General features: G+C 45.1%; 1 protein-coding gene across 5 annotated transcripts in view; it reads right to left on the reverse strand.

The window, feature by feature from the left end:
- The window catches only part of MGRN1 (mahogunin ring finger 1), a 55372-nt gene that overhangs the window by 23830 nt on the left and 4137 nt on the right, over window positions 1-27405 (reverse strand). For all 5 annotated transcript variants that reach the window (XM_042798636.1, XM_042798637.1, XM_042798638.1 and 2 more), the window contains exons 2-5: window positions 23405-23523; window positions 20433-20521; window positions 14109-14255; window positions 2886-3003 (exon numbers count right to left, since the gene is read on the reverse strand). In XM_042798636.1, the coding sequence (XP_042654570.1) occupies window positions 2886-3003; window positions 14109-14255; window positions 20433-20521; window positions 23405-23523 (473 nt within the window). The remainder of the gene's footprint in view (window positions 1-2885; window positions 3004-14108; window positions 14256-20432; window positions 20522-23404; window positions 23524-27405) is intronic.

The raw sequence follows: 27405 nt of genomic DNA on the forward strand, positions 1-27405 counted from the left end.
GCCACCAGCCGAGTGTGCCGTAGCCCATCAGCCACACGGCTGTGTCTCTGCCAAGAGCTGCAGGCACATCCTTCGGACGGCAACAGCTCACCAACCTTCCATGGGAGGTGTGGGAGGAAGAGGGAATTGCAAGTCTGCTGTTCCGTCCGTAGCCGCCCGCTCCTCGTGCAGGCTGCTTGCCTTTGGGGGCACTCAGATTTTGCAGTGCTTTCTAGAAGTAACTGTTAGCTGCGTAACAAAGCTGCGCGCACACACATGCATCTGTTCAAATGTGGATACCTGATTCCAAACAGAAAGCATGTGCTGGAAGACCTTATATTTTGACCTAGCTAGTCTTTGAACCTGAGGGATACTGATTTTCGTCCTCTGTATGATGGATTTACATTTTATTCCTCTAAACTACCAGAATCTCTTTTCTTTCCAAAACAGCAGTTACAGAGTGAACATAAAAATCTCATTTAACCTCTCAGTATTTGTTACAGAAGACACTTGTTGAGCCACTATTTTCCATCTTGCATTTTTGAACCATTATGGCATGCCAGAGAGGGAAATTTCATTGAGCACAATTGATTAAAATTGCTGAAAGAAGCTTATGGTTTTGCTTTGCTTCCTGCTCCAATTTATTACTGTATGACAACAGTTACTGTTTGCCCACTGGAAGGGAAAGTCACAGCATAGAATTGTGGTTGCTTTACGATACAAACTTTTGCATCCTCAAACAAAAGACTTCTTTAAGGGTTTATTTCACATTCATTTTTAGGGACCTGGAAACGACAGTCTCAACACAAGCCATACACTATAGCTTGCAAGCAAACCAGTATATTACAATGACAAAGTAAACCTTTATAAAGCTTTCCACATAACAACTCAACATAACATTATTTTCCGTTCTGTTGGCCAGCCAAGAACTACATCATATGTGAGTATTACACTGAGCAAAAATATGAAGTAAATCTGGGGTTTTTGGACAACACCAGTAACAAAGCTGGAAAGCAATCTGAAGCATGCAATTGTACGCAGCTGAGCAGTAACACTCTGCCAGCTGTCTCAGATAAAAGTGCTGCATTTCAGTGGCCAGTTAAAAAGATTCAGCCATATTCATTTTACTGGACTTGAGAGGACAAGGACTGATATGTACACAGAGCCAAAATGGGAGGAGAAACTCTTCCAAATCACAGTGCTTGTTCCACATTTTCTCCACAACCAGAGCTCCGAGTAACACCAATGAAAAAGAGGAAGCAGAGGATGCAGCAGAATCAAGGGGAAGTAGAAGCGTACTTTTCCACAGCATCTCTCCCTTTAAGCTGTCAAAGGGACACGACTTTAGTACTCAAGTTAAAACCTTGCTGGCAGGAACAAAAGTGAAAATTAAGCTGCTTCTTTAAGAAGAAAGGGATCTGAACTCCTACTTTCCAGCTCTCTCAGACGACAGAAGGGATTGAAAAGCAGCTCTTCCAGGCTTTTGTAGGCTGAACTTGTGAAATCATGTATTGGCAGAGAAGCCAAGACATCAGGAGACCAGACTCTGCAGGCTCTTGGTAACCGCCACGGCATTTGTTAAGGCACGGGACTGATTACAGTTATAACTGTAACTTCAAGACAATAACTATTCAATCTTTTCAAAACACATGAAAGATTACTTTTTTCCTTTTTCTGTGTATGTCTTTTTTCTTTTCCTTCTTTTTTTTTTTTTTAAATAGGTAGAGTTAGCTTTTTTCTTTTTATTTTTTTTTAAATAATTAGAGTTATCTACCAGGGTTCACATACACAATACTCTTATACAGGCTTGGGTCAGGAAATGAATACTGCATCAGTGTTGACCTAGGAAAGGGGTCCACAGGAACAAAGGTATTAGCAGTAGCTACAGCCCGACTGCTCTGCACCGGCAATCTCTTACAGCAATTCTGCACAGAGCAGGGGAAAGACCAAGGCCCCCCTGCCCTGCATCACGTGCAGGGGAAGCCCTTGGGACAAAGCTCAGAGGCTCAAGAAGCAGAGTTACTGCCTAGGTTGGAATTTTGCAAAGATACCAGAATTAATAGGACTCCACAGATCTTGCTGTGTAGCAAAAGCCACAGAGCTTAATTAAAACCAAGCCCTCATCTGTTTGCAGTTATGGGTTAAACTAAAAGGAGGAAGGTATTCCCTTATTCAGCACTAATGCCCAGTGTGAGCCACCCCAGAAGGGAGAGTATACCCCCACAACACTGTACTGCTACAGGATATGGCCCTTAAACAGAACAGGACTCTTACAGAGCAGTGGTCTCCAAACCATTTTGACTATTAATCCCATCAGTAAAAAGTTTTGAGCACATACTCCCAATATAGGTATATTTATTGTTTATAAGATATATGCATGTACTACTAAAGTTCTTCCCACACCCCAGTGAATCGTTCTGCATGCACCCCACTTGAGACCACTGTTCTAGAGGACCAGCCTAAAAAATAAAAATAAAAAAACCAAACCAAACGAAAAAACTCCAAAGACTACCAAAACAGAGATCAAGACAGACGTTTGCTCCCACAAGATCTCTGGTTGGCAGGGACAGGAAGGCTGAGGAGTGAAAGGTTCCTCCAGGAAGAGCTCCAAAGCCAATCTCTGCAGTCTCCCTCCTGCAGCAGATGTTGGGATGCCAGCTGATCAGCAATATCACAAGTCGCTTTTTTGAGATTCTTCCGTTTGCCTGCTCTACCTGCCAAATCCCCATGCAGTGTTCATACCTGCTCCTCCCAGGGTCCCATTCATCTCACCCACAAAATATGCCATGGCAGCTGGGAGAGGTTGTCTTCCAGCCATAACTTCATGGCACTAAATGGAGTGCAGTGCTTCTGGGACACTGGAAAGAAAGGTTGTGGAAAGAAGGGGACACTGAGAAGAAACTTACCTCATCATCCTTCCAGTCTGAGAAATCAATCTTGAAGGAAGGCAGGGAGAATTGCTGGCTTACCCCTCTCTTGTAATGAACTGTCTCCGACTGCAGAGAGGGATTCTTTGTGCTGTATCTGAAGAAAGGGGGGAAAAAGAAAACTTGCTGTAACAAATGATTGCTCTCTGCTAGGCTCCCATTCAGTCACGCCTGTCGGCCTTTCAGGAATCACAAGTGGCAGCTCTAAGAGGCAGAGCTGGCAGGGGCTGGCAGCCATTCAGTGGGGATACAAAAAGGGAAGGGAACGGTCAAAGCAAGAAGGTGAGCACAGGGAAGGGAAAGCAGCGCAGACAGGCAAGGTCTGATTGGATCCATACTGACCTGCCTGGAAACACTGGGTGTCAGAGGAGTACAGGCGGGTGCGGCAGCCTGGCAAAGGCTAGCTCACTAAATCCTGGGCCTAGGCAACACTGGCTTTCAGCCCGGCACTGAGTCTTATTTTCTGCAGGAAACCCAGGAAGAACAAGCAACAGTCTAACAGTGGCAACACACTACCCAACACGGCGCTGAAAGCTCTCCTGTGCCTCTGTGGGACAGCTCTGCCATGAGAAACACTGCTCGGCTCGCCATCATCCTGGTAAGCAAAAGCCACTCCTATTCACTCCTCTGGTTCCTTGTGTGCTTCCCCAGAGGTGTTGCAGCACTACCAACACCACCAGAGAGACACCAACCAGTCCTGCACACCAGCCACCTGGAGAAGAGTCACACTGTCTTGAGGCCCAGCACTGAAACACCAGCACTGCCACAATGGGATGAACATCTCTGGAATGGGACCATAACTACAACCCACCATCTTCTGCATCAGCACTGTCTGCCCCAAGAGAGACATTTCACTGCCTCGAACCGTCACTACGGACAGGGTGAATCACAGTGGGCTTCAGTGCAAAACAGGAGCAAGCATTTTTCACCCCTTTTTAAAGGGAGATTTCTGAGCTGGATGTGCACAGCTTCTCACTGTGCCAATTCTGGCACAGGAGACAAAGCAGTGAACTGCAAAACAGGGTGGGAACATCTGAAGCCGGTTTTACCACCAAAGCCTTTGTTGTCAAGCTACCGACCATGTGTTCAGAGCATGTTGACAAACCAGAGAGAAAGTGAAAGATCCCTTGCCCAATAGGTTTACACTGCAGAAACAACAACCTCCCCTGGCACAGTGACGAGACAGGTCTAGCTCCAGCTCTACAGGAAAGACTTTAACAGCCAGACACAGCAATAGGGTGTTATCTCTTCTGCACATCACTTCTAACCACCGCTTCCCAAACAGAGGTTCACACGGTGAGACTGAGAGTACTGGCCTTCAGCCACAGCACACTGAACAGCTACAAGCTTGAAGCCTTGTTGACTGTTCAAACTTGATTGCCACTGTTTTTGATCAACCAGACAGCCCAGGGACAGGCGCTGCATTCGCACAAGAAACTCTAGGCCGATTTTTTTCCTTAATCCAGCTTGGAATATCACACAAGATCCCTTGACAACCAGCTCCTCAGATTTTGCTGACTGCATTTCTCAAAGAATAACATGGGTAGTACTATTGCCAGCCCTGTGAAGGAGACACCACCAGAGGAGATCAAGGCATTTGATGTGGCTGATTCAGTAGAGCCCTGTCAAGCACAGCAGTTAACAGTGTGCACAAAGGCACAGAAAAGAGAATCCTTGCTTGAAAAACAGGATTCTGTACTTTTGAGGACATTCAGCTGTTCTGAAACACAGGCACAGCCTACAAATCACCAAATACATAAGCAAAGGTTGGAAAGCTGCAAGTTCCTTCGGCCTAACTACACTGTGTGGAAGGGCGCAGCACACCAGGAGGGATGGCAATAGAAAGCTTTTATACATCTGAGGTAATGCCTTCTGGTTTCTGTAAGCAAAGAGCAAGAGCTCACGTCCAGAGGGCACGAAGCAAAAACCGTGGGAAAAGCCCATGGGGCAGAGTCAACCAGAACTGCAGAACTGAGCATCACACCAGAGATGTGAAGACTGGGCTGGAGGATAACAGAGGTGATTAGAGAGGACATGCCTGAACCTTAAAACTCAGCTTTAAGCGATGCTGTGGAAACTTTGCACTCAATGGCTACATGCAAGAGCCTACAAAGAGAGAGGGCTGCCCTCCAGGCTCAGACCAGCCAGCACTGTAACACAGAGTCTTAAAGCATGATGATTAGGGTGCATTTTGTAGCTGAAGGTATAAGAACCAGGATACCAGAAGATGATGAGTATTTATTAATTCCTCTCAAACCCAAGGAGGCAAAACCAGGCTCCCCGCTGGCATGAACTGCTGGCTTTCTCTGGAAAGCTAGTGTAGTTCCTGCACCTTCTGAGGAACCAGAAGGCTTATCAAGTGTCACAAGATCCACATGAAATTCTGGAAGGCCATGACGAAGGGCAGGTTCACCATGTGCACTCCGCTCTTCCTTCCAAGGCAGGTCCATTATGTTAGTTATGACAATACCTTACCCTCAAAGACTGTTCTGTAGTATGCTGAAATTGTGCTGCTTTACTAGGTCTCACTCCATCCTTCGCATTTAAACCATGGTGTATGAGAGATCAGAATGACAGGTCTTTTATGTGTGAATTACAGAGCAAGCAATTGAGTGAAGTTTTATTTACTGAGTTGTCAAGCACAATGAATAGAGCAAGCCTGTATCTAGCTCCTTTTGTGGCACGCTCAAAGCTTCCTAGCTCTGCAGAAAGGCACAATTCTCCCTCTACAGCTTGGAGAGCAGGGGATGGAAGAGTGACTTATCTAAGGTGACAGTAAATCAGGAACCTACTGGAAGTAAAGTGCAGAGGAAAGAGGTCAGAGGCTTCCTGGATGACATGCACCACAGCAGCCCTGGGAAGGGGTTGTAAACATGCTGATGATGAGTGCCAGGAAGGCTGGAGGACCTGCGCTTCCAGCACCAGAAGCCCAAACCAGTCTACAACAGCAAAACAAGTAATGCTGTTCCAAGAACAGAGTAGAACAATATTCGCATAGACTTGCTGCTCTCACCACCCCTGAGAAAATAAATAAACCATGTGTACAGGTTTTCTGAGCAGAAGAATATGACAAAAATGTCAAGGAGGCTTCCCCAAGTGAATCGTGAGCTTTATGCCTGGGACCATGTGACTGCCTAGCCCCCATTGTCAAAACGCATGTCAGACCTGGATCTGAACACCCAGACAACGCTGGAGACCTCCAGTCAGCACCCAGTGCCAAGGCAGCTGAGCACCAGCGAGCCAAGAGCCTGGTGAAATCCCTGGACACGCTGGTGACCACAGATTGTCAGAGATCAATCATCTTTCTGAGGTGATGCACAGGATCCACTGCACAAGTACACACTCCTTGTGCTGCACAGGAGGACAACTTGGTAAGCTGTTAAAAAGCAAGTATCCTGCCTATTAGAGTCTAAGTGGTCTCTATCCCTCCCCAGCCTTTTTGGTTGGCATCTGCTGTATTCGTAAGTCTTCTACTCCCTGCTTGTGCTGCTGTGGGCTTACAGCAAACAATAGTGGAGAAGCTCTAGAGTAGAGAAGAGTAGAGCTGTGGAGATGTGTTACAGAAAAAGAGAGCACGTATTAAGAATAAAGGATAGCAGAGGAGTAATGCACTGCCTCTCCTTGCATAAAGGAAGAAATCTGAATGTTTGGGCTGCTCTTTCTCAGACTGCACTGGGCCAGGTCTCCATCTAGATGGGAGGTCTAACAAAACCACCTTGCAATCAACAGCAGCTCAGGACAATGGACAAATAGGGTCTGTTCTATTAGGTCAAGACCAAACAGAAATCCCCAGTCACATTTTTTTAAACCTGTTTGCTCAGGTACCCCTGACAGCATGAGAATCACCAGCAATGCAAGGTACCACAGTGCTGACTGCAGCAGCAGCCCCCATCTCTGTTTTCAGGATTCATGGAGCCCATCTCCTCTTGCAAGCTCTTTGACACACCTTTACTCCCACAGAGAAGCTTACACTCCACACTAACTCCTTCCTCCACCCCCCAAAACCAGCTGTGTCTATTTGAGAATCAGCAGATGAGAAGCCCTGTGGCTACATCACACTGATTTTTGAGAGAATGGGAAACAATCTAAAATTATTCCCCAGTCTCACACCTCCACCATCAGCTAAGAAGCACACATTGCCTGCACAAAGAAATTCAGCCCATGGCTCAAGCAGACTTCTCCCTGTATGCAGTCCAGACTTGCTACCGGGTACCTGTAGACCTTAAGTAGCTCCCAAGCCACTGGTGGCATAATAATGTTCGGGAACCTCAGGATAAGCAAAGTTAAACCTCTGTTGCTACATGCTCACTGGAGACACAACACAGTATGTGTTTCCCCCTCTCATTCATCCCTGCTCAGCGCCTGGGGAAGTTCTCAGCAGGACGCCAGTCCCAACTCGTGCGGACTTCTTCACTGCTGCGTTCCTCCTGCTCAGCTCTGCCTGGCACTGGGGCTGCCTCCGACAGCCAAAAGGTGGTACCTGTTACCACAAGCACACTGGGACTCCTGACCAAGCAGCACCATGCAAGGATCCTAGACAGCCTGTCTCAGAGTTAGGCAGAGCACTGTCCAGACCCCATTCCTCAGAGAAAAGCAGGATGCACATTGCAGTGTTGCCCCCAGGTACTGGTTCTGACTAGTAACGGCTGAGAGACAGTCTGTGCTTTGAAGAGCCTATGGACAAAATAAGAGACCTCTTCCTTTAGTAACAGCTATGCATGTTGCATAGCAATTTGCAGTGAACTGGAGAGAAGGCAGAGTTACATGAGTGCTTCAGAGGGTACTTGGAAACTAATTCTTCCACTGCTGCAGGCTGTAACTGCCTGGTGGGCTCCATGTCCTCTTACAGGTGATGAGGAAGGAGCCAGTCACATTCTGCTGATGTTCAAAGGGGCCAGGCTGGCCCCCCTCTCTCTTCCACCCACACACTCCCCTTTCATTTTGGGCCAGGATCTCACAGGTCAGCTTTCAGGGAAGAGGAAAACTGAACGAGTGTCTCAACTCAAAGTGATTTTTACTGATAAAAGAAACACCACCAAAATATAAGAAGGCCATAGCCCTGGGTCTCAGTCAGAGTTAGGCAAGATCCAGCCCAGAGAGGCTCCCACACAGAGTCTGGAGGTTAACCAGGTATTAAGTTGGTGCACTGTAGTTCCTGCCAGTCTTTTCCTCCCCTCCTGCTTCCTCCCAGGACTGAGTTTCCACTCCAGGCCAAGAGGAAACCTTACCATGGAGCTGAAACCCTGTCACAGCATCTGCAGAGGTCTGCCTTCAGCTGCTGAGCTTACAGGTGAGAGCACTGCGCTCACAACTCCAACCAGGGAAAGCTAGCGGCTTATACAACAGCTACCCAGAGAGGCACAAAGGCCAGAAGTCTTATTAAAGACAGAGGGTTTGTCTGCTCGGCAAAATCTATAGAATTTAGCTCTCCAGCCTGTGAACTTTGCACACTACAGTGTTCCCTTGGGGACTGGCATCTGCCTGGATCAAAGCAGGCTCTGGCTGTAAAGGCTTGTGCCTAGCAAAAACCAGCACTCACCTCTGATTTCTTCACACAGAGGAAATCTCTCTGCACAAAGAATTCTTATTGATCACCACACTCCACAACCAAAAGCAGCAAGAATACCTTTCCGAGGCCCTGAACAGACAGAGGCTATTGAATAACCAAAGGAATATCTGAGTGCCTCTGTCTCTCCTACACAAGCTTTAGTGAAAACAGCCATGCACTGAGCTATCCGTTTCAGTTGGATTTCATTTTGTGAACCAACTACTCAAACTTCCACCTGCAGACAGTATATATAATCATTGCAGTGTCATATCCACCATCAGCTTAAAAGACTGCAATAGGATGATTGCAATGAATGTAGCAGGCATTGCAAAACAAACAAGGAAATGAGGAGGGTTTTTTTTAAAATAATATCCAGTACACCCATTTGTGCATCAGCAACACAAACAGCACAACCCTGAAAAAGGGCAACGATTGCAGAGCTAGACTGACCTATTTTCATTGTATTTTCTCTTTATAATGAGAAAACAGAGCTTGGCAACATTACTAGATATGGAAGAGAATCTTTTCTGTCCAAAGATCTTTTTCATAAGAATGGGCTGCAAAACTCAAATCTCTCATGTCATATTTATCATGAGCTTTTGATCTGCCTGGATTGGTCATGTCTTTAAAGCTGGCTGTTTTAAGTGCTTCCAGCTACAGGGCTGGTTTGACTTCTTCCCCTGAGGAAACAACCGCTGCTGTCATGTTTTAACTACACAACCCTTCCTGCTAGTCAGCAGGATACCTACAGCTGGAAAAGTCCCAGGGGCCCTCCTAGGAGCAGACTAACAGTGTGCACATCAAGGCTTTTGTCAGAAAAGGGAAGGATGCATTCATAGAACACACACAAAAAGAGAATGTGAACATCTCTGCAAACTGTTCCAAAAAACATACCTGTCTCCTGAACCAAAGACAACTAAGGGTACAAACACATGAACCAGTTATTACAGAAGAAGGCAGAACACGAACTGGGAGCCTTTCAACTATTCTGTAGGAGCTGCTGAGGAGTACTGCCAGCCCTGTAATGGAAATGCAATGTGGAGTACACTCTCCTTTATCTAGGTGGAAATTACACACTTATGGACAATCACTAATGAGCAGTCAACATACAGCCCGCACACCTGCATGTTTGTGCCTCCTATATGTAAGGCAGAGATTCTCATGCCATTTAGACAGGGCTCAACTTGGTCACCCTTCGCCTTTCAGCGGAGATGGCTAAACCCTTCCTTGCTGCACATGCCAATCGCCTCTACTGCAGGCACAGAGCTGCCTCTCCAGCTGGTTAGTCTTAAAACCCAGTTAGCATCACAGATTCTGACAGCAAATTTCTCTTTGTAGGACATTTTTGAAGCTGACAGGTACTGCTGTGACTCAGTGACTCAGTCCTCTGAGAACTGATGTGTTTTAAGAGTCTTTAGGCTTACCACAAAGTAACCTGGCAAAAGATACTCAGAAGGTAAGAGCAGCAGTCCCCTCTAGAGTTAAACTAACTCCGATTTCAGCCAAGAGGCTCCTACAGATATCTGCACTAGCACCAGAAAGTGCTGGGTGCCTTTCCCTGGGCATGGGGCTGCAGAGGTGAAGACGCCTCTACAATCACCAACAGCCACACATACGCCTTCTCCAGACTTTACTGGTCAACTGCAGTCCCACAGCAGTAATGATACAGCTCCCCATGAAACTCAGAGTTCAACAGTTAGGACAAGAGGCAGGCAGCAGTTGGGAGCTATGTGTTGCCAAGATCTTGGCTGGGAAACGGCATAGCTGAGCATATCTCCCAGCACGATTACCTGGGAGAGTCTGTTGAATGCTCCTTCGAGACAGGTAAGGACAGGCAGCACATACCGATAAAGCCATCAGCTTTTATACAGAGCCTAAACAACTCCAAGAAGCAGCTTCCTGGCTTGCAGAGAGAAAGCCTTCCCTTTGGACATGAAGACCAGCTAATCCTGAAGGCTGGCCGACGGCACAGAGAGCATTGTGGCTCAGATGAGCAGAAGCTCTACTACAACAAGCAACGGCTCTGTTCAGGGAGAGCCACCTTCCCTCCCCTCTCACCCCAAATTGTATGAACGTAACAACCTTCCTGATCAGGAGCGCTGATACTATCAGGATCAGTGATTGTTTCAGCAGAGAAGCAAGAATAACTTGTTTAGCGCTTCTAAGGAGCCATGCTGCAGGCTGGGGACCAGGAGAAAATTTCTGCTTTTGACATGGGTCCAGAAAGTTTCTCCCAGTTTAAGATTTAGCATCAATTTAGGAGAGTGGAAAAAAAAAAAAAAAAAAAAAAAAAGTGCTTTGTTTTAAAGAGCATCTTCTTCGCAATGCAAGTGCTGGGCACACCAATAGAAAAAGTTTTGAATTTATACACAATGCAGCTTTTGCACATGCTTGTTCCTTGAATGTAGCTGTTCGCACCAAAAGAAATTGAGAAAAAGGAAAAACTACCAGCCCAGGCAGAGGGAAACTGCATTCCTATTAGTGCACTAAAAATGCACTCGCTCCACTTAGAGCTCTAAGAATGCAGCCCAGGTTTTTTTTTTTTTCCACTAGAATTTGAAAAGAATCAATCAAAGTAATTATAGCACTGCCCTTTCAGAACTGCTTTGCAAAGCTGAAATCAGAGCTTCAAAAGGTTTTTACTAGCAGCCAGCAAATCCAGAGAAGCAGAGATGCCTACTTCGGGCAGCTGCACTAGCCCCAAGACGTGCTTCATGAGCCACTTCCACATGGAAAAATAGCCTGGGTTGAATTAAAGCAGCTTATAAAGTCTATATTCGTATCTCACTTCCCCCAGCCCTTATTACCTACACATCTGCATGAAATCAGGATCGTGCCTTCCAAAAGGTTCCCTGGCTTTTGGTGCAGCCCTCCCCACACCACACGTATATAACATTTATTGTCCAAGAACTCCAGAGCAGAGACAGACAGTTCATCACCCTATACTATGGAGAAATTAAAATATGATTTATTAAATAAAAGGCCAGCGGTGGAAGCAAGAGCTGACTCTGAGTGCTTTGACTTTTGACGTAAAGTTTTAGTGCATTGGGGGCTGCTGCCACCCTAGCAGGGCAGCACAGTATCATCAGCTACATTTTGTTAGTGAGGTAATGACTGCTGACTACTGATCCTGGTTTCGTGCAGAGGCAGGTAGGATTCATGTGCAAAGCCTTCTCCTCTGCCATCTGAACAGAGATCCATTTCTCAGTGAACCATGGACAGGGTGGATTAAAAAATTTGTATTAAAAAAAAAATTTTTTTCTTTTAAGTTGACAGTTGTGTTAACTTTCAGAAACTCTACCTAAGAATTGTTCAAGTTAAATGTCAAAAGCAATTAGGCAGTTCATGTTTGCTGCATGAGCTTTGAAGAATAGACAACAGCACTGGTGACAGTCACTGGCTTAGTACATGGCACTAAATTTCAGTAAAATGTGTTCTTAAGTGAACCAGAAACTGTGTTTTAACTCCTCCAATCAACTGACAGAGTTCTGAGAGGAGAGCTGCTAGTTACAGAAAATTGAAAACACACTCTGTCCAGAAACAGTTAGTTATATTCAGTAACTCTAATACTTCCATTAAGCAATTATTATTCAAGGCACAACTTAACAAGACAGTCTCTTAAGAGTCCACCATAGGGAAGTTTAACCAACAAGAATGCCACACCGCTGGTCTCAGGTGATTCAAATTCCATCCCAACACAGCTTGGTTCAAGACACAGGTTAAAAATAAAACGTATCTTTTCTTTTTATAATAACTTTGGGTTTTTGCCATTTTGACATAAAAAAATGCAAAAGTAGGAGTCTGAAAAAACACATTTTAAACTATAAGCATATTCTTTACAGACTTAAGCTCTTTGTAAAATGTAGCACAGTTTGATGCAAAGCTTACACTGAGCTGTAAATGCAGATGTTTCATTGTTACTGACCAGTGATGGATTCTCCTTTAAGGTAAACCAGCAAGTGAATATGCAAAACAAGATTAAAATCAAGATTTAAAACAAGATTTGCTGATTTAAGCCATGGCTGTGGTCTGGCAATGTAAATACATCCACCCTGGCCATAGAGGCCCTCAGTTCTCCACATCAGCCCACAGATGGTTCCCTTCTTAGGTCAAAAAACAAGGAACACTGCAGGGCAGCACAAGGGACACTGGTCACCTCTCCATGTTGTACCTGTATTAGGAAAAGAGGACTTCAATCTCCAAGGCTGCCATTCCAACACCTTCACTAGCACTAAATTCACAGGAAACCTAAGGACTCAAGAGACAGAACATGGAAACTTTATCAGGATTTCTAAGGCATCCTGCTGCATTCAGCTCTGCTCAGGAAAAACTGGATCTAAATAGAAAGTGTTTTCAGAGTTTGTCAAGAGATATTTTTCAAGCACTTAAAAGGAGATAATTTATTACCTCCCCAAAATAAAGGCAGCCATAGGTTTCAACAGAAGAGAAGGGGCCTAAACAAAAATTCTGTATCGGGAATGCTCCAGTTTGGAGGAATGCACATCTGCATGGCAGCACTGTGTCTCACTTCTAAAAGTACGCTATTAGTTGATCATTAGTGGGATGTTTATACTTTGCATAAAACACATAAGCCATTTTATGGTTTGTCATACATACTTCTTCCTGCTGAAACCTTTGCAGATCCCTTCAATAAAACTTAAGTTTACCCCCAAATCCAGAGCACCACTGCAGAAGCCGTCAGCACTACGTGCACAGAGCCGCTGATCAGCCAAAAGCTTCTACTAGAGGAAGCCAAGAGCTTCTGCAGCCTGAATCTTCCTCTAACCATAGAATAAAAAGTCTTTGTCCCATGGCCATTGGAAGTCTGCCGTAACGTACCAGCAGCTCACGTGTACTCAATTCACACCTGGGAGACCACGTCTCAGCCACCTTAGCTTTTACTACAGAGAGGAAATTTTTCATAGTTTTATGGGATACACTGTTGATTGGAATGGTTTAAACGTGCCAGTTTAGATAAAAAGGTTTTTAAATCTGTAGGGATGCACTACCAGGATATGAGAAGGACTCCATGGATGATGTTTTGACCGGATCTATAGCTAGCCAAAGGCTAACATGTGTACCAGGCAGGAAACACACAGACAGGGTTTCAGGCAGTAAATCCTCCTGATAGCCATCTCACAACGGCCTGTGTTGAGGTGGTCATTTATCCCAAAAGGGGCTTTGGGCCTCAATTCCACAGACTTGCTATGTAAATGTCAGACTGAACTTTATTTTGGTGGCCCAGATGCCCCCATCACAGGGAACACAGAAATCCAGCGAGTTAGGTGATCTGGAAAAAAAACAGGTAGTATTTGAAGGGAAGGGTGGTTGGTGTTTTTAATTTCATAGAGCATCTTGCTGACAAAGCATACATCTGTGAGTTCCTCTCCTTTGTTGCACACAGAATGGTTTCCCCACACCCAAAAAACAAACAAAAAAGGGGACAAGAGAGGATATAGGCTTTGTGGGGGAGAGAAGTGAAAGTAATATTCCACACTATCAGAATATATAAAACAAAACAGAAAAAGAAGAGATTTCCCTCTCCACCATCTGTGGCAGCACTGCCCTTGGGGGTGATTAATGAGAGATGTTTGACAGGCTCATCACCTGAGAGCTCCTGTGCCCCTCCACATGCCCACAAGCCCAGGACTTACACTGCCATGCCACCAACAAACTCTTCTGTAGCCTGGCAGTAGATTGTGATGGCAACACGGGCATCCGCATCAAATGTGAACTCCAGGCTGTACAGGACTTTCTGCTTCCCATTCTCCTCAGTTGGACTGTCAACATCATCTTTATACCTGAAAGACAACGCCAGAGGATTAGAACATGTATTTCTGAGATACCATCAAGATCACTCTGGAAATCAGGACAAGAGTACTCCGGCCTAGGTGTTCTGGGAAGTCAAGGCACCATGGGCTTCCACCTGGGACTTCCCAGGAGATTTCCACTCTTTCCTCTCAGGAAGGTTCTTCCAAGATTTGAGTGACATTATTGAAGTGAATTATGTAACAACAGTGTTGAGGGATCTCACGCAGTCTTACAGTGCCAGGACACAGAATGAGACAAGAAAGTGAACTCTTGAATGTCAAACTGTTAGGAGAAGAAACATTCTCCTTCCTTTTAAATCTTCACATTAGGCTCAGTATTTGGGCTCAATAAATCCTGCATGGCCTGAGAAGTCTAAAACGTAACTCTTTTAACTCTATAAATGAAATGGTGCATGACAGGCAAAAAACAAGGTTTCTGTAACACAAAGAACTTCTGAAGTTCCACAAAAGGCACCTCCAGGAGCACACAGAAAATGATATTCAGATCAGAAAGCATCCAAATACAGGAACTTCAAATACCTTTAAGTGTACAAATCATCAGCTAAACCTTTGATGCTGTTAACGACTGAAGCTTGTACTCATTTATTGTATGAACAAAAATTAACACATTCAACTGCATAACAGATGCATCGTAACCCATACAAGAATGAGTTTAAAAGTTACTTCAAATAACAAAAAGGTGAGTCATAACTTGCCTATGGGCTATTGTACAGCTGGATCCCACTGGGTGATCACCATTGCCCAGTACTACTCCTTCTCCCTACTGCTGGAAAAGGCAGGTAACAAATCCAGCAAAGAAGGTGGTATGAAGCAAGCTTGTGGGCAGCGAGCTATGGCAATGGATGAGCAGTGAGTTGTAACATGCCAGGAGTGGCCCAGGAGACCAGCAGATCCTGGAACAAGCAGCCAAAACAACACACCACGAAAAGATCTCCCCTGCCTTGAAGCGCAAAGTGACAGACAGAATGGATGCGATTCACTGGCAGGGCAAAAGCAGATTCTCATAAGCAAATTCAAATACCACTGTAATCCTATGACTGTAGGTACCACCGTTAGTTCACGCACCATGTAGGAATGGTGAATTCAGCAGGTTGCCTTTGAGAGGTGTATAACACTACTCAATTTGCTGCCTAGCTCCAGCCTCACTTGTCTATCAGTATTACCTTAATTGCCATGATGCCTGGGTCAAAGCCAAGCAGCTAAACTATTCAGGAAATGCTTGGCACCATCTCTGACTTCACAATATCAGTCGGCCTCTCCCTTAATTAAACAGCCTCAATGAATATGCTGCACTGTTGAAAATACTCAGAAATGGGCTAGGCATACCTCCATAATTCAATCTAAAAATTGTCAAGGGAATCCGTATTTACTGAGTTCCCTGAGATGTAATAACTGCTGCCTAATTAAGAGAGTTCCGGCATGAATTTTACTTAACACCACACTGAACAAGAATTAAATGCTCAGCTTCAGCAATTTAATGCAGAAGGTGCAAAATAAAATTTAAGAACAGTATAATCAAATACCTAACATACATACTTGTACTAATGTAACCCTGGTGAATCACTATAGCATACACTTGAATTCCTGTCTGAAGGACTCTGAGAACTCCAAACAAGACTTCTGCCAGAGGTTCACCTAGGTCAGAACAGCAAATCAAGCTAGAATACACCCAACATGGTAGTATAAAATAAAAGACAAATCCCAAGAACTGAGAATTTGAACATCTGCAGCAGCCTGGATACAATATACAGTATAGAGCAAAATGGTATTTTCACACATGGTAGTTGCATTCAAAGAATAAAATCATGGCACTTGAAGGCTGTAAACAAGAAACACTCCAGCCAGCAAGGCAGGTTTGCATAGAAAACACAGGGCTAGTATCAGCATTTTGTGCTGGACTGACACAAGAATACAGATGGCAACAATCTGCTCAGAAGTGTTGTGTGTGTCCAAGAAAGCAGCAGCCCAAATTTGCTTCTGCGAATTACCTCTCGCTGTGCTGCCCTTCATTGATCCAAGGCTGGCAGTGAAAGATCCAGGCTACGATACACTTGCCACTTGTTCCAGAAGAAGTGGGGTGGGGGAGAACCCGCACCACTTCCAGGCAAGCACTGGTGAAGGCTACTTCATAGACTTATACTCATTGCCTGTATTAGGTATTAAAATAGAGATGCCCAGCACATGCATGAGTTAGAGATCGACACCACAGCTCTAGATACCTGTAACAGCCTCAAGTAACAAGGTGGGACACCTGGAGCTGTGTGCAGATCACACAAAAGCACCATGTTATTAATAAAACCATTCCCTGCTTTGTCTTCCCAATGAAGTCACGCAAAGCATACATGTTCCCAGATCACCCTCCTGCTCCCAACTTCACCTCTGCACCTTGCCAGCACTCCAAATGTGCTTCCATCCTTTCAAGAAGAAAAGGGGTTAAAGCTAGACTAGACTAAATCTGTTGCCCTGGGAAACCACGGAGGGGCCACTACCAACTGCAGTGCCTGGAGAGAAGGTTCCTGGAGGATGCATCTGTTTGGAAGTAGGAGAGTCAAGGCCCTGCCTGCCTGGAGCAGCATCAGTCAAGCAGGGGCAAGGTATACGTGCCTAAGTGGTGACAGTCACAGCAAGGCTGTGTACACATCTTCCTGTTGCAACATGCCTGGTGCTGGAGCTTAGGGAAATTGTCTGCCACATAGCAAGGGGTTCAGGTGACAAAAGACTGCATAAGCAGCTACGCCAGCTAGTAGCTGGACCAAGGAACAAGCAGGGACTACTTTGGTGCATCCTTTGAGAGGCAGGGACATCTCACGTTCCACCTTAAGGTGCAAGAACAGTGGGATGTAACTTCAGGGCAGTAACAAGACAAAGTCACGTATTTTGCATTCCTTCTTTCTTTGCAACAGAGGTGGCAGACAAAGAGGTGGCTCAGGTGGTTGAAGAGCTCTTCTGTCTCCACCTGCACTTGAAGTTTACAGTGTACATTTAGTCAACCCCTACAGACAGCATTCATGTGAAGTGGTCACAGATGCATGCACAAATTTAGAAACCAGTGACTTTGCTAGGTGTGCCTTCAGGTCATGCACACAAGTTAATCACATAGCCTTCACAATCACATGTATAGAGCAGAAGAGACTGACCACCTTTGAGAACAAATAGCTGATCCAACATTATGATGAAAAAGGCAAAGCAGGATGACCAAGGGAGCTGAGGCCACCTGGTCTGACATCACTTCTGGATAAAATAATGGAAATGCTGGAACTTTTTGTTTGTCTGTTAAAGAATTAAAAGGTAAAAATATAATTAACAGCAGCCACAACAGTTTTATAGGAATAGGTCGAGTCAAACCTGATCTCATCCTTTGAGGAGGTTAAAAAGTTTGACCAACAACTTAGTAGACATGCAGGTTAAACTCAAAGTATTTCTTGACTTAGTATTGTGAGATATGCATTACAACAGTGTTAGAGAAGGCAGTAAATTAAGTAAGAACTAGCTGACATCTCTATCAGCATTGACTTTCACGGGGGGAGATGATCATCAAACGAAGGCTTTCCTATTTGGGGGTTTTGCAGAGATCTATACACAGTTTAACACTATCTACGGCTGCAGAGCAGGCAGTGCCAGCACTCTCACCAACACCAGCTCCACTGCAGGATGAACAGCTCCAAGGATCAAGGTCAGCCCTGCTGTGCTGGAGAGGAAAGAGGTGGGATTTCCCTTCTCTCACTCCCAGTGACTCACCTGTCTCCCCTCGGTCCCTACCACCTACCTCCCTCTCAGGCCCTTATCCAAAGTGCTCAGTGGGCTCACTACTCTCCATGATATTGCTGCTGCTTCAGACACATTCCCAAGCCACTATAGCTGCTGATTCCTTCAGCACTTTTGTTTCACGATGCTATCCAAAGCCCAAAGCCCACACTGAAGCAGAGAGCCTGCCCCAGGATGCAACTCTTCCATGAAACACGTTGCCTCGTGAGTGAGTTGACCTGCAACTGGAAGTGCTTTTGGGGTAAGAGCAAACAGCCAGTACCAGCCTATTAGGTACTTCAGTTCTGAAACAAAGCTTCCAAACCAGGGCCAAACGAGGGATCCAAGACAGTCACAAGGCAGTCTTTTTCTGTTAGTGTTTAACAGTAAAACTCATGCTACCCTCCTCTGAGATTCAGAGTCTCATCCTGCTAGTAATGAAGCACTCGCATGAGGTGTCAAAGACTCGGAACACCGATATCTACAGGTTTATTGTTTCTCTCCAAAGCTGCTGTAAACATTCAGGATTTGGTAAAGCTCAGAATTTCGTCTGGTCAGAACCAGGCAGGAAGACCAGCGTGGACATCTCCTCATATTCCTCCATAAAGCCCTACACTCAAAATTATGGATCAACAGCCCCTTTAACAGGTGAACAATGAATTTTCAATTAAACACAAGGAAAAACAACAAGCTTGTGAGGACTTTACCATCAGAACCTACTTTACACCTAGACACTGCTCAATACCGTTTTATTTGGTGGAGGAGGTGGTAAATTAAACTTAACTAGTTCTGGGAAGAATGTGCAAACCTCAACCACTGGTTGCGAATAAGCCAAGATGGAGAGGGCACAAAGCATCCTTACATGCACAGAGGGAAGAATGAAAAGCCTCTAGTCCAGAACGGTAGAAAAGCATGAGACAGAATGTGCCATTGGGGACTTGCAATTAAAATCTCATTTTGGATCTACATCAGTACAAAATTAAACGGTAGTGTTGTCAGCACTAACACAGCAGCAACACAAGAGCCTGCAAGAGCTCCTGAGGCAGAGAAAGAACTGATAGTACAAGGAATATAGACAGATGCAAACTTAGACACTGTCAAGGTGCACAGACATTTCAAATAGTCCAGAGCTGCAACTCTGCTTGGGGGCAGACAGGAAGCGCAACCACAGAAAGCAGAATGACAGAACTGTACGTACTAAACCCCACCAACTCCTCCATTCACAGCAAGGCTTCTCCCAGTGAAAAAAACCACTTCCCCATTTGGCTTCTGAGAGATGTTATGGTGTCTACATGGATGCCTGCAAGGAGAACAAAATACCCTTTCCACAGCAATGTGGGAGGAAAGCAAGACTTCTTCCTAGAGAAGTACTTCACCCTTTAGCTGAAAAAGCCAGACAGCTTTCAGAGTAGTTTACCAGTGGTTACTTTTTCAAAAGTTCTTCCCTCTTTTCCTGTTCAATCAGTTTTGAAACCACAAGTATTTCTCATTTAAAAAAAACAAAACCAAACAAAAAAACAACTTCCAGTTTTCACATAAAAACAAACGGAGGGTTTTGTGTGGTTATGACTCAAATTACTCACATTACGCCATGCTCTCAGAACCACCTTGGCTGAGAGTTGAAGCTGGCCCGCTGCCAGCACACCAGCCCTGCGCCTGAAATGCAGAATTCAGAGCAACTTAAGGATCTTTGAGAAATGCTCTGCCTGGACATCTTCCCAAACGCCCAGACCAAAACAAAGCACTGTGTGCTGGGCCCCTGTACTTCAACCATCTGCTTGAAAGAGGACAGCCGCAGGCCGAAGTGTTAGCCATTGCATTTAAGCCAGCTAGTGCTGTTTTAGATCTCAGTGTAGAGCAGTGAAAGGTAACAGATCTCCATGATTATCCAACCTCCTTCCCCCACGTATGGGACACAAGCCATCTAAACGAATGTATGACACTAGGACCAAACGTTATCTTGGCAGCAGGAGAAACCTGAGGAAGTTTCACTCAAGATCAATCAGTCTTCCTGGCCTGTGACTTGCACCAGAATCGGCTACTTTCTGGTTTCTCCTTGCCCAAGAATGCAGAAAGGAGTCTGTCTGCAGGGTTTATTAACCTGACCAATATCTTCCATTCATGCTAATGATTTCATAGTTTTGTTTAACACTGTAGTCCGTCCTGTAGAGATGGATACATCACTGGTTCTGTCTGGAAACACAGATTGCTCGAGTCCAGGGATATGGAGCATATATACCACCTGAAAGCTCTGATCAGAGGGAAACACAGAAACCTCTGGACATACGTAGCAGCAAGGATCGGGAATTCAGCTATTTCTCTAAAACCTTATCAAACACAGTTTGGCTCTGGATGGCAGATCACTGTGTTGAGTAAAATTAAAGGTTCAGGCAATGACAGTACCTCACGAGTCGGAGAGAGTCTTTGCGGATATTCACCAAACTTCTCAGTGTCTTCACTGGCTCATGTGGAGCTGGAGTTACATAGGGAAACTGGAAAAAAAGACAAATAATTCTCCTATTATACTATAAAAGGTAGCAGCACGTTACCTGCCATACAGTTTACCCAAACCAAGAAACACCTTCCTTTAAGGGTACTCAGAACAGCAGACACAAGGAACAGTAATAGAGAATTCTATTCACAGATAAATCAAGCATGTTTCAGGGTGAAAATCCTGCTCTAATCTAGCAATAGCTCATATTGGGAATAAGCAGTTTAAGAAAGAGCATTTTCACAAGCTCTTTTTATGCACCCTGAATTCTGCCTGGAAAGCCTTGCTCTCACAAGTTTATTTCCACTAAAGGAACCACCTCCAGCTTGAGCAGCAGAAATGCAGCTCTTTCATGTGTGTTACAGCATGCAAACAGTGACTTGACTGCTAATCAGCATGCTGAAGCCCTGGATTACTGGAGGAAACTCTTTTTATTCTGAAACAATGGGGCAAATGTTCTGGAAAAGAAAAGAGACAGGGATAGGGGGCCTCATTCTATTCTACAGTCGAGAGATCTTCTCTCACAGATTGTCCTTTAAAGGACAATAATGCTTCAGACTGCAATTCTCCTTACTGGTCACAGAATCTCCAGCAAGAAAAGCAAAGAAACCTGCTTACTGTGATGAGTCCAGCCTGGACAGCTGCAGACCTGCCTGCTGGATCTCCCATCTGCTCCTCCAAGTTTGAAGCTGAAGCATCCACTTGCACAACTGCCAAGTTTGATCAGTGCTCAGACTGGAGACACAGCCATGCTCCAAGTCAGACCAATGGCAGGACACAAAGGTTCAGAGCTATGGGACAGGTTTGTCAGCAGAAGGTTACTCTGACTGTATCCAGCAACAGGGTCAACACCCATCTACTGGGTGCCCTGGAGTCATGAAGAGTAACTGACATAAAGAAGTACCAGGGACCACCAATATACATGTTTCCTTAGAAATGAGGAGCCTGCTAAACAGGCAGCCAAAGCCTGCTGCAGCTGAACTTCAGGGCAGCTCCAAGACACAACCCTTCAGTGTTGTCCCTTCAGGCCACAAAAATGTATTGGGGGGGCAATATCCAGAGCCTGAGGGAAAACATGCTGTTTCCTGATCAACACAAGAACACCAGAGAAGACCCCGTGTCACCGCCACAGGCAGCAGGGAATTCATGGGGCAGCAGCATTTACTTTCCTTGCACCCCGACTGCTCCGCACTGTGGTTGGTAGCACCGCTCTGCACAAAGCAGTCAATACCTCAGTCACACCCAAACAAGAACTTTGCCCATGTCCAGAAAGCAGTTTTGCTGCTCTGTGTTCAAGTGGTTTTCCCCTTGAACATTAAACAGAGATGCCAAAGGGCATAAACTTTACCTAGGAAAACTATATACCATGACTTCCTCCCTCTCTTAAACCTATTTGGCAAACGTCCCACTGTGTTAGTAGCATTCTCACCCACTCCCCTCGGAAGAAATGATGAAATTCAGTGCCAGGATGTCTGCAAGGAAACCCAGGCTGAGACATGCAGGCAATTTAACTCTGCAAGGTTAGTCCCTGCAGCTGCAGGCTCATGGGATATTTAGCTAACAGCTGCATCTTCTGCTTTTGTTGGAGCACTGTGCAGCTGCTAGTCACAAAAGCCGTCAGCTTTTAACCAGTCCTGCACAGGCCCTGTATGCAGACGTGGCACAGGGTTTATAGGGAGCATCCCCATGCCTGCACAGCACTGTTACATCCAGAACAATTTCCATTTGAAGTCCCTCATCCGTACTTTGTGCTTGAACAAGGGCTTTCCGGATTCTCCCTTGTCCTACCCTGCAGATCTTGTTAACTACCTGTGGTGCCGAGAAGACCAATGGCACAGTTCAAGGACATCTCAGAAAGCAGAACATGCTTGTCACCAGTCCCATTCAAGCATCTTGCCTCAGCTTCCCCCATATGTAAACCAGAGGGGATACTGAACTGCCTCCAAGCGCTACATGCATGAATTAACTAATAGTCACAGTTTTTCTGAAGAGGAGAACCATTACAACAATTTTTTATTTTTGTGTTTTGAAGCTGCAGAAACAACTAGGAAAACATCTGACAAAGCAAGCAGCTCTTTACCCTTTCCTCTCCAGCACTCTGAAAACATCTCCAAATGGCTCCTATTCTGTTACCTTTTGGTTCTGTTTAAGCAGTTCTGAGATGCAAGAGAAATCCAAAATGTAACGCTTGCATAAAATTCCTATCTGCCTCTCCCAACAGCGCTAGTCCCTGTTCACAACAAAAGAACAAGGCAATCACTTGAGCAGGTAGCTGAAGTCTTATAAGACACCTTGGAGCCTCAAATGGGAAAACTAAAAGAGAGACTTTCTGAGCAGCCTCCCTAGGTTACAAAGCAAACAATGATCACCAACTATCAAGGTCTGCCTTAACACTGCCTATGCCCAGACAGGCCACTCGTTTACACAGAGACCACCACGCGTTGAATACTGCCTGGAATCCATCCAACGTGCCCAGGAGCCCTGTAAAGTTCAGGGTCTCAGGGTGTATCTGCTTCCCAGCTTTCTCCTCTCTGCAGCATGTTTTATACTCACTCAGGCAGGCAATCGGAATTAGTCCCAAAATCTGTGCCTCAGTCCCTGCCCTCCTTCCTCCACAACTTCCTTCACCCACTTTCTACCCTAAGTAAACATAGGCCTAGAAGGTGAATACTGCTGCTGAGAAAACCTCTGCTTGCATCTGAACTGCTGTGGCAGCTGGCAAGCTGGGACATGGGGTGGGGGAGCACTCCTGCACCTTAGACTGGAATGACACTCCCCAAGTAGCAGAGGAGGACAGACTGAAGAGATCCTCACAAGCCCTACACAAATTTTCCAAACCAGGCAGAAAACAAAAGGGTAAAACAGACAGCGTATAGGAACTTGCCTGAACGGGTCTATTCCCAAGGAAGTTTAGATCCATGTTCTCGCCAAAAAGGTAGCCCTCGGGGTGAGGGGTGTCAAACTTCTCGCCTCCCATAAAGAAGTGACTTGCAAAGTAGTTTCCTAGAAAAGAAAACCACAAAGGAATAAAAAATAACTCTAAATGAGTGCTTCCCAGAGAACAGCTGGTCTGTGCAGTTTTTAATTCACAAGTATAAAAGAGCACAAGCCATAAAAAATACTTGCTAGTTCACTGCTTCTCTGTGCTACTGATGGTCACTGCCAACAGTAGAAGCATGGGGGGGGGGAGGGAAACTCCCTGGAATAAATCATTACAGTGGAGATAATTCCATTTTAACTTGTTTTCCAGTGAAGTGACAGTGAGCAGTAAGAGTCAGCTCTTTCTAATATTGCTCAATTCTGATGAATTCTTCCTCACTTCTCCACCTTCCAACGTGAAGTCCAGTCCCACAAACACCATCGACCGACTCAGAGAAGGATGAAGCTTCCTCCCACTCCAAAGCCCTGCACAGCCAGAGGGGCTCCTGTTGGGCAAAGTTTGCCTTCCCTCCCCTCCTTTCACTCCCATATCCCAGGGCGAGAACCACACAAGATCTTTACTGTGAGTGCTAGAGACTATATGCCTTGATGCTGAATTGAATTAAATTAATAACATCGACAGTTCTAAATGCAGAAACATGGATGTCTGGAAGAGATAAACCCTGGGACTGATTAAACTGAACTTCATCTCTGAAAGCTTCAACACAGACTTGTTTCATTCATTTTTAAGGTGATGCACTACAGTGCAAATTTCAGGAGACGAAGCGTGTGCAAGGTGACTGGGATTCTGGAGCACTGGATTAAGTGCAAAATCAACCAAACCAATTCAGATGTTTGAGAGCACTGCAAATGTAGCTTCCTCCTAGAAGGACTTCGGGAAAACACTCTCAAGCATGAACCTCACGGAGTTACAATTTCAGAGAAGTAAGTATGGGGAGAGAAGGCAGTGAAAAGGCTCCACCCAAGCCATTTCCCCTGAAGTTTCAGAGTGGTGGGTTTTCATGTGCATGATGAAAGGACTGAGCCAAATGTACATTCACTTCTCTGAGTGCAATGCATAGACAGCATAAAATTTGTTTTAAAGCAAGTCATTACAGAAGCAGTAACCAATCATCTGAATGGTTATGAAGGCATTATGGAAAGATCTGCAGTCCCTCTAGCTAGGAGCAAGCATGATTTACTCTGAAATTGAATGGTTTTCATGAATGGTTCTGTTTTTTCCATTAAGGGTTTCTTCCTTTGTGCTTCAAGAAAAGCTCTTCTTACTTTGCACAGATGTTAGTGCTTTAATGACGATGGTAGTGCTCAGCTACTGCTGAGCTCAGCTTACAAGCATCCAGATGTTTACATTATAGAAACACATCCTTCTTCCCAGATAGAACAATCAACTTCAGCACAGGTCCAGAGCATACCTAGAATCTGTCCTACAGAGTCAGCATAACAAAATGTAGGTGCTCCAAATGACAGGCAACCTTTTCCCACCCCTCCCAGAAGCAACGAATGAAAAAGCTAATCTGCATATAACCTGCAAGCACAGCTAGCTTGATACAGCCTCTCCACCCGAGATGCACTGCAGTGGTTTATGCTTATGCTAGCGTTCAGAAAAGCATGAGGAACACCGGGGTTTAGGAATAGATTTCACACTTTACATGGGTCAAATAGGATTGTGTTTTGGAGCATTTTATCTGATTAACTGTGAAGACAATGCTTGTGCGGGATGTCTCAGTACCACAGCAGCTGATTATTTGGGATCAGAGTCAGAGAGCTCTCTCATATCCCATGAATGAGAAACCTTGGGGTTCAACTCATCTCAGTAAACCTGTACTCCACAAATTCACAGCAGAGCTTTTTTTGTAGAAGTTCCACATCCCACACACAGAGGACGCAGAGCCCCAGGAGGCGAGGACTGAAACCCTGTGCCTGCAGGGAGCCAGCTGTCCAGGAGAGCAGCACCAGGCAGCCTCTCCAGCACCTTCGGATGGAAAGGTCTCTCCTGTACAACTGGAACGACACTGAGACATATAACTAGATGCTTAAGGCACCTGACACACTATATTTGCTCCACTAAGAGCTACTTTTGGAATCTCTAACAAATCGTTAGGATTTCTTACAAATACACACTACCCCCTGCAATACAGCAGCACTTATCTAACTGGAAACCACAGCTTCAATTCCACATTCAGACTGAAGGCTCCCTTCATCTTCCTGCTAAGTCACCTTCTGCAACGTGAAGGAGGTTTGTTTTTTTTTTTCCCCAGAGGCACTTCCTTCACAAGCAAACAAGAAATGTAGTCAGTGCAAGTCACAAAGAGCACGAGGAAAATCACTTTGAGGAACTCAGAGGGGAATACACTGGTGAGCAGAACACCCCTGGGCTCTGCCACTGCTGCTACAGATACAAAAGCCGCTGCTTACACAATATCTCAACAGCAAAACTAACAAACAAGGACAGCAGCAAACTGTCTTCACAAATTTATAACACAGTCTTTAGCAGCTAAAAAAGGATATTCTATTGCAAGCTTTCAGAAATCAGTTGCTACAACAACAGATTAAGTTCAGAGCTCTCAAGGCAAGATGAAAGTTATGCATTATTTCTTTCAATCACTGTGACAAGCAACTTGGAGTCTGTCCAAATTGGAGACAAAACACTTTAAGAAAGCACTTCTGTAAATATCACACCAAGGACTAAAAGGACAAAGAAACAATAAGAAGGAAAAAATTAGGTATCCTTTTCCCAGTCACTGTGACAGGCTTGTATACATTTTCTACGCCTTAAAATCCAGCTGCAGCTCCACCTCCAAATTCTATTTCCAGTTCCATTACAAAGACAGCTTTAGGATTTTAGCCAGATGACCATGCCTCTTGAACCCTGTTCCCACATGTCCCCCCAGCCTAAAAAGCAACCTTGACCTACCTTACGCAGGTATTGCAAGGCCAGCTTTACACAGAGCTCTGTAGCTATGGACACAAGGGGGATGCTAGCACCATCCTCTTTGGCAGGGGAAAAAAAAAAAAAAGCAGACAAAAAAATCTTTGGATTAACCCTCCACAGAACTGCTACAAACAGAAATCCTCTGGGAAAATGCAGTGACATACTTACAAGGAACAAATCATGCACAAATAAACAAAGACGGAATATGAGGAAAAAAGCCAGAACAAAGAAAAATTGTGGCTTTACTTCCCCAGAGTAAATCAGCACAAAACATAGGAGAGCATTATATAAAAGAGAACACGACCGAGTGACACCGCTAAGGTTGATGAAGTACAAGCAGTGGTTGTAAGAGAAATTGTTGTGGTGGAAAACTTCACAGTGGCTGGAAAAATACCACTGGGACACTCAGAATGGGCCAAGTCTGACTCGTTAGTTTGTCCCATGCAAAACCAAATTGGAACCCAAGGCTTCTCCAGGGCATCAAGTGACACCAAACTACTTAATTACTCCAACATGGTGGTGGGGTTTTGTTATCATAAATGCACAGGCATTAAGCACCAGACTGCTCCAGTCACAATTACTTCTCCCTAATTCAGCATCCTAATCCTGCGACCGTGCAAACCCAACACATGGATGTGATGCACGAGTGACACGACACCCTACAATGGCCAGGAGCACAGAGTCAACAACACAACTGTAGCCCCATCAAAACCAGAACTGCATCGTACAACGTTCATTAACAGAAAGCAATTAGATGTCCATTAGGCTTCTCACTATTATTAGAATGAACGGTGAAGTGATAGAAATTGAGTCCTTTTTAATTACTCAGCCAGGCACTAACCACCACGGCATGCCGAGGGACAGACTGACAGCACCACCCTAGACACAGCCTGAGCCTGAACCAGCACCGTGGCTGGATGAGGCCATCTTGCCTTCCTCATTGCCCATCCCCGTTGGGACATCCAAAGGAATCAGGCAGCAAATGCAAACGTGGCTCTGAGCTGGGTTAAATA

The sequence above is a fragment of the Tyto alba genome, unplaced genomic scaffold (genome assembly GCF_018691265.1).
Source record: "Tyto alba isolate M040663 unplaced genomic scaffold, T.alba_DEE_v4.0 Super-Scaffold_28, whole genome shotgun sequence".
Taxonomy (NCBI): Eukaryota; Metazoa; Chordata; class Aves; order Strigiformes; family Tytonidae; genus Tyto; species Tyto alba.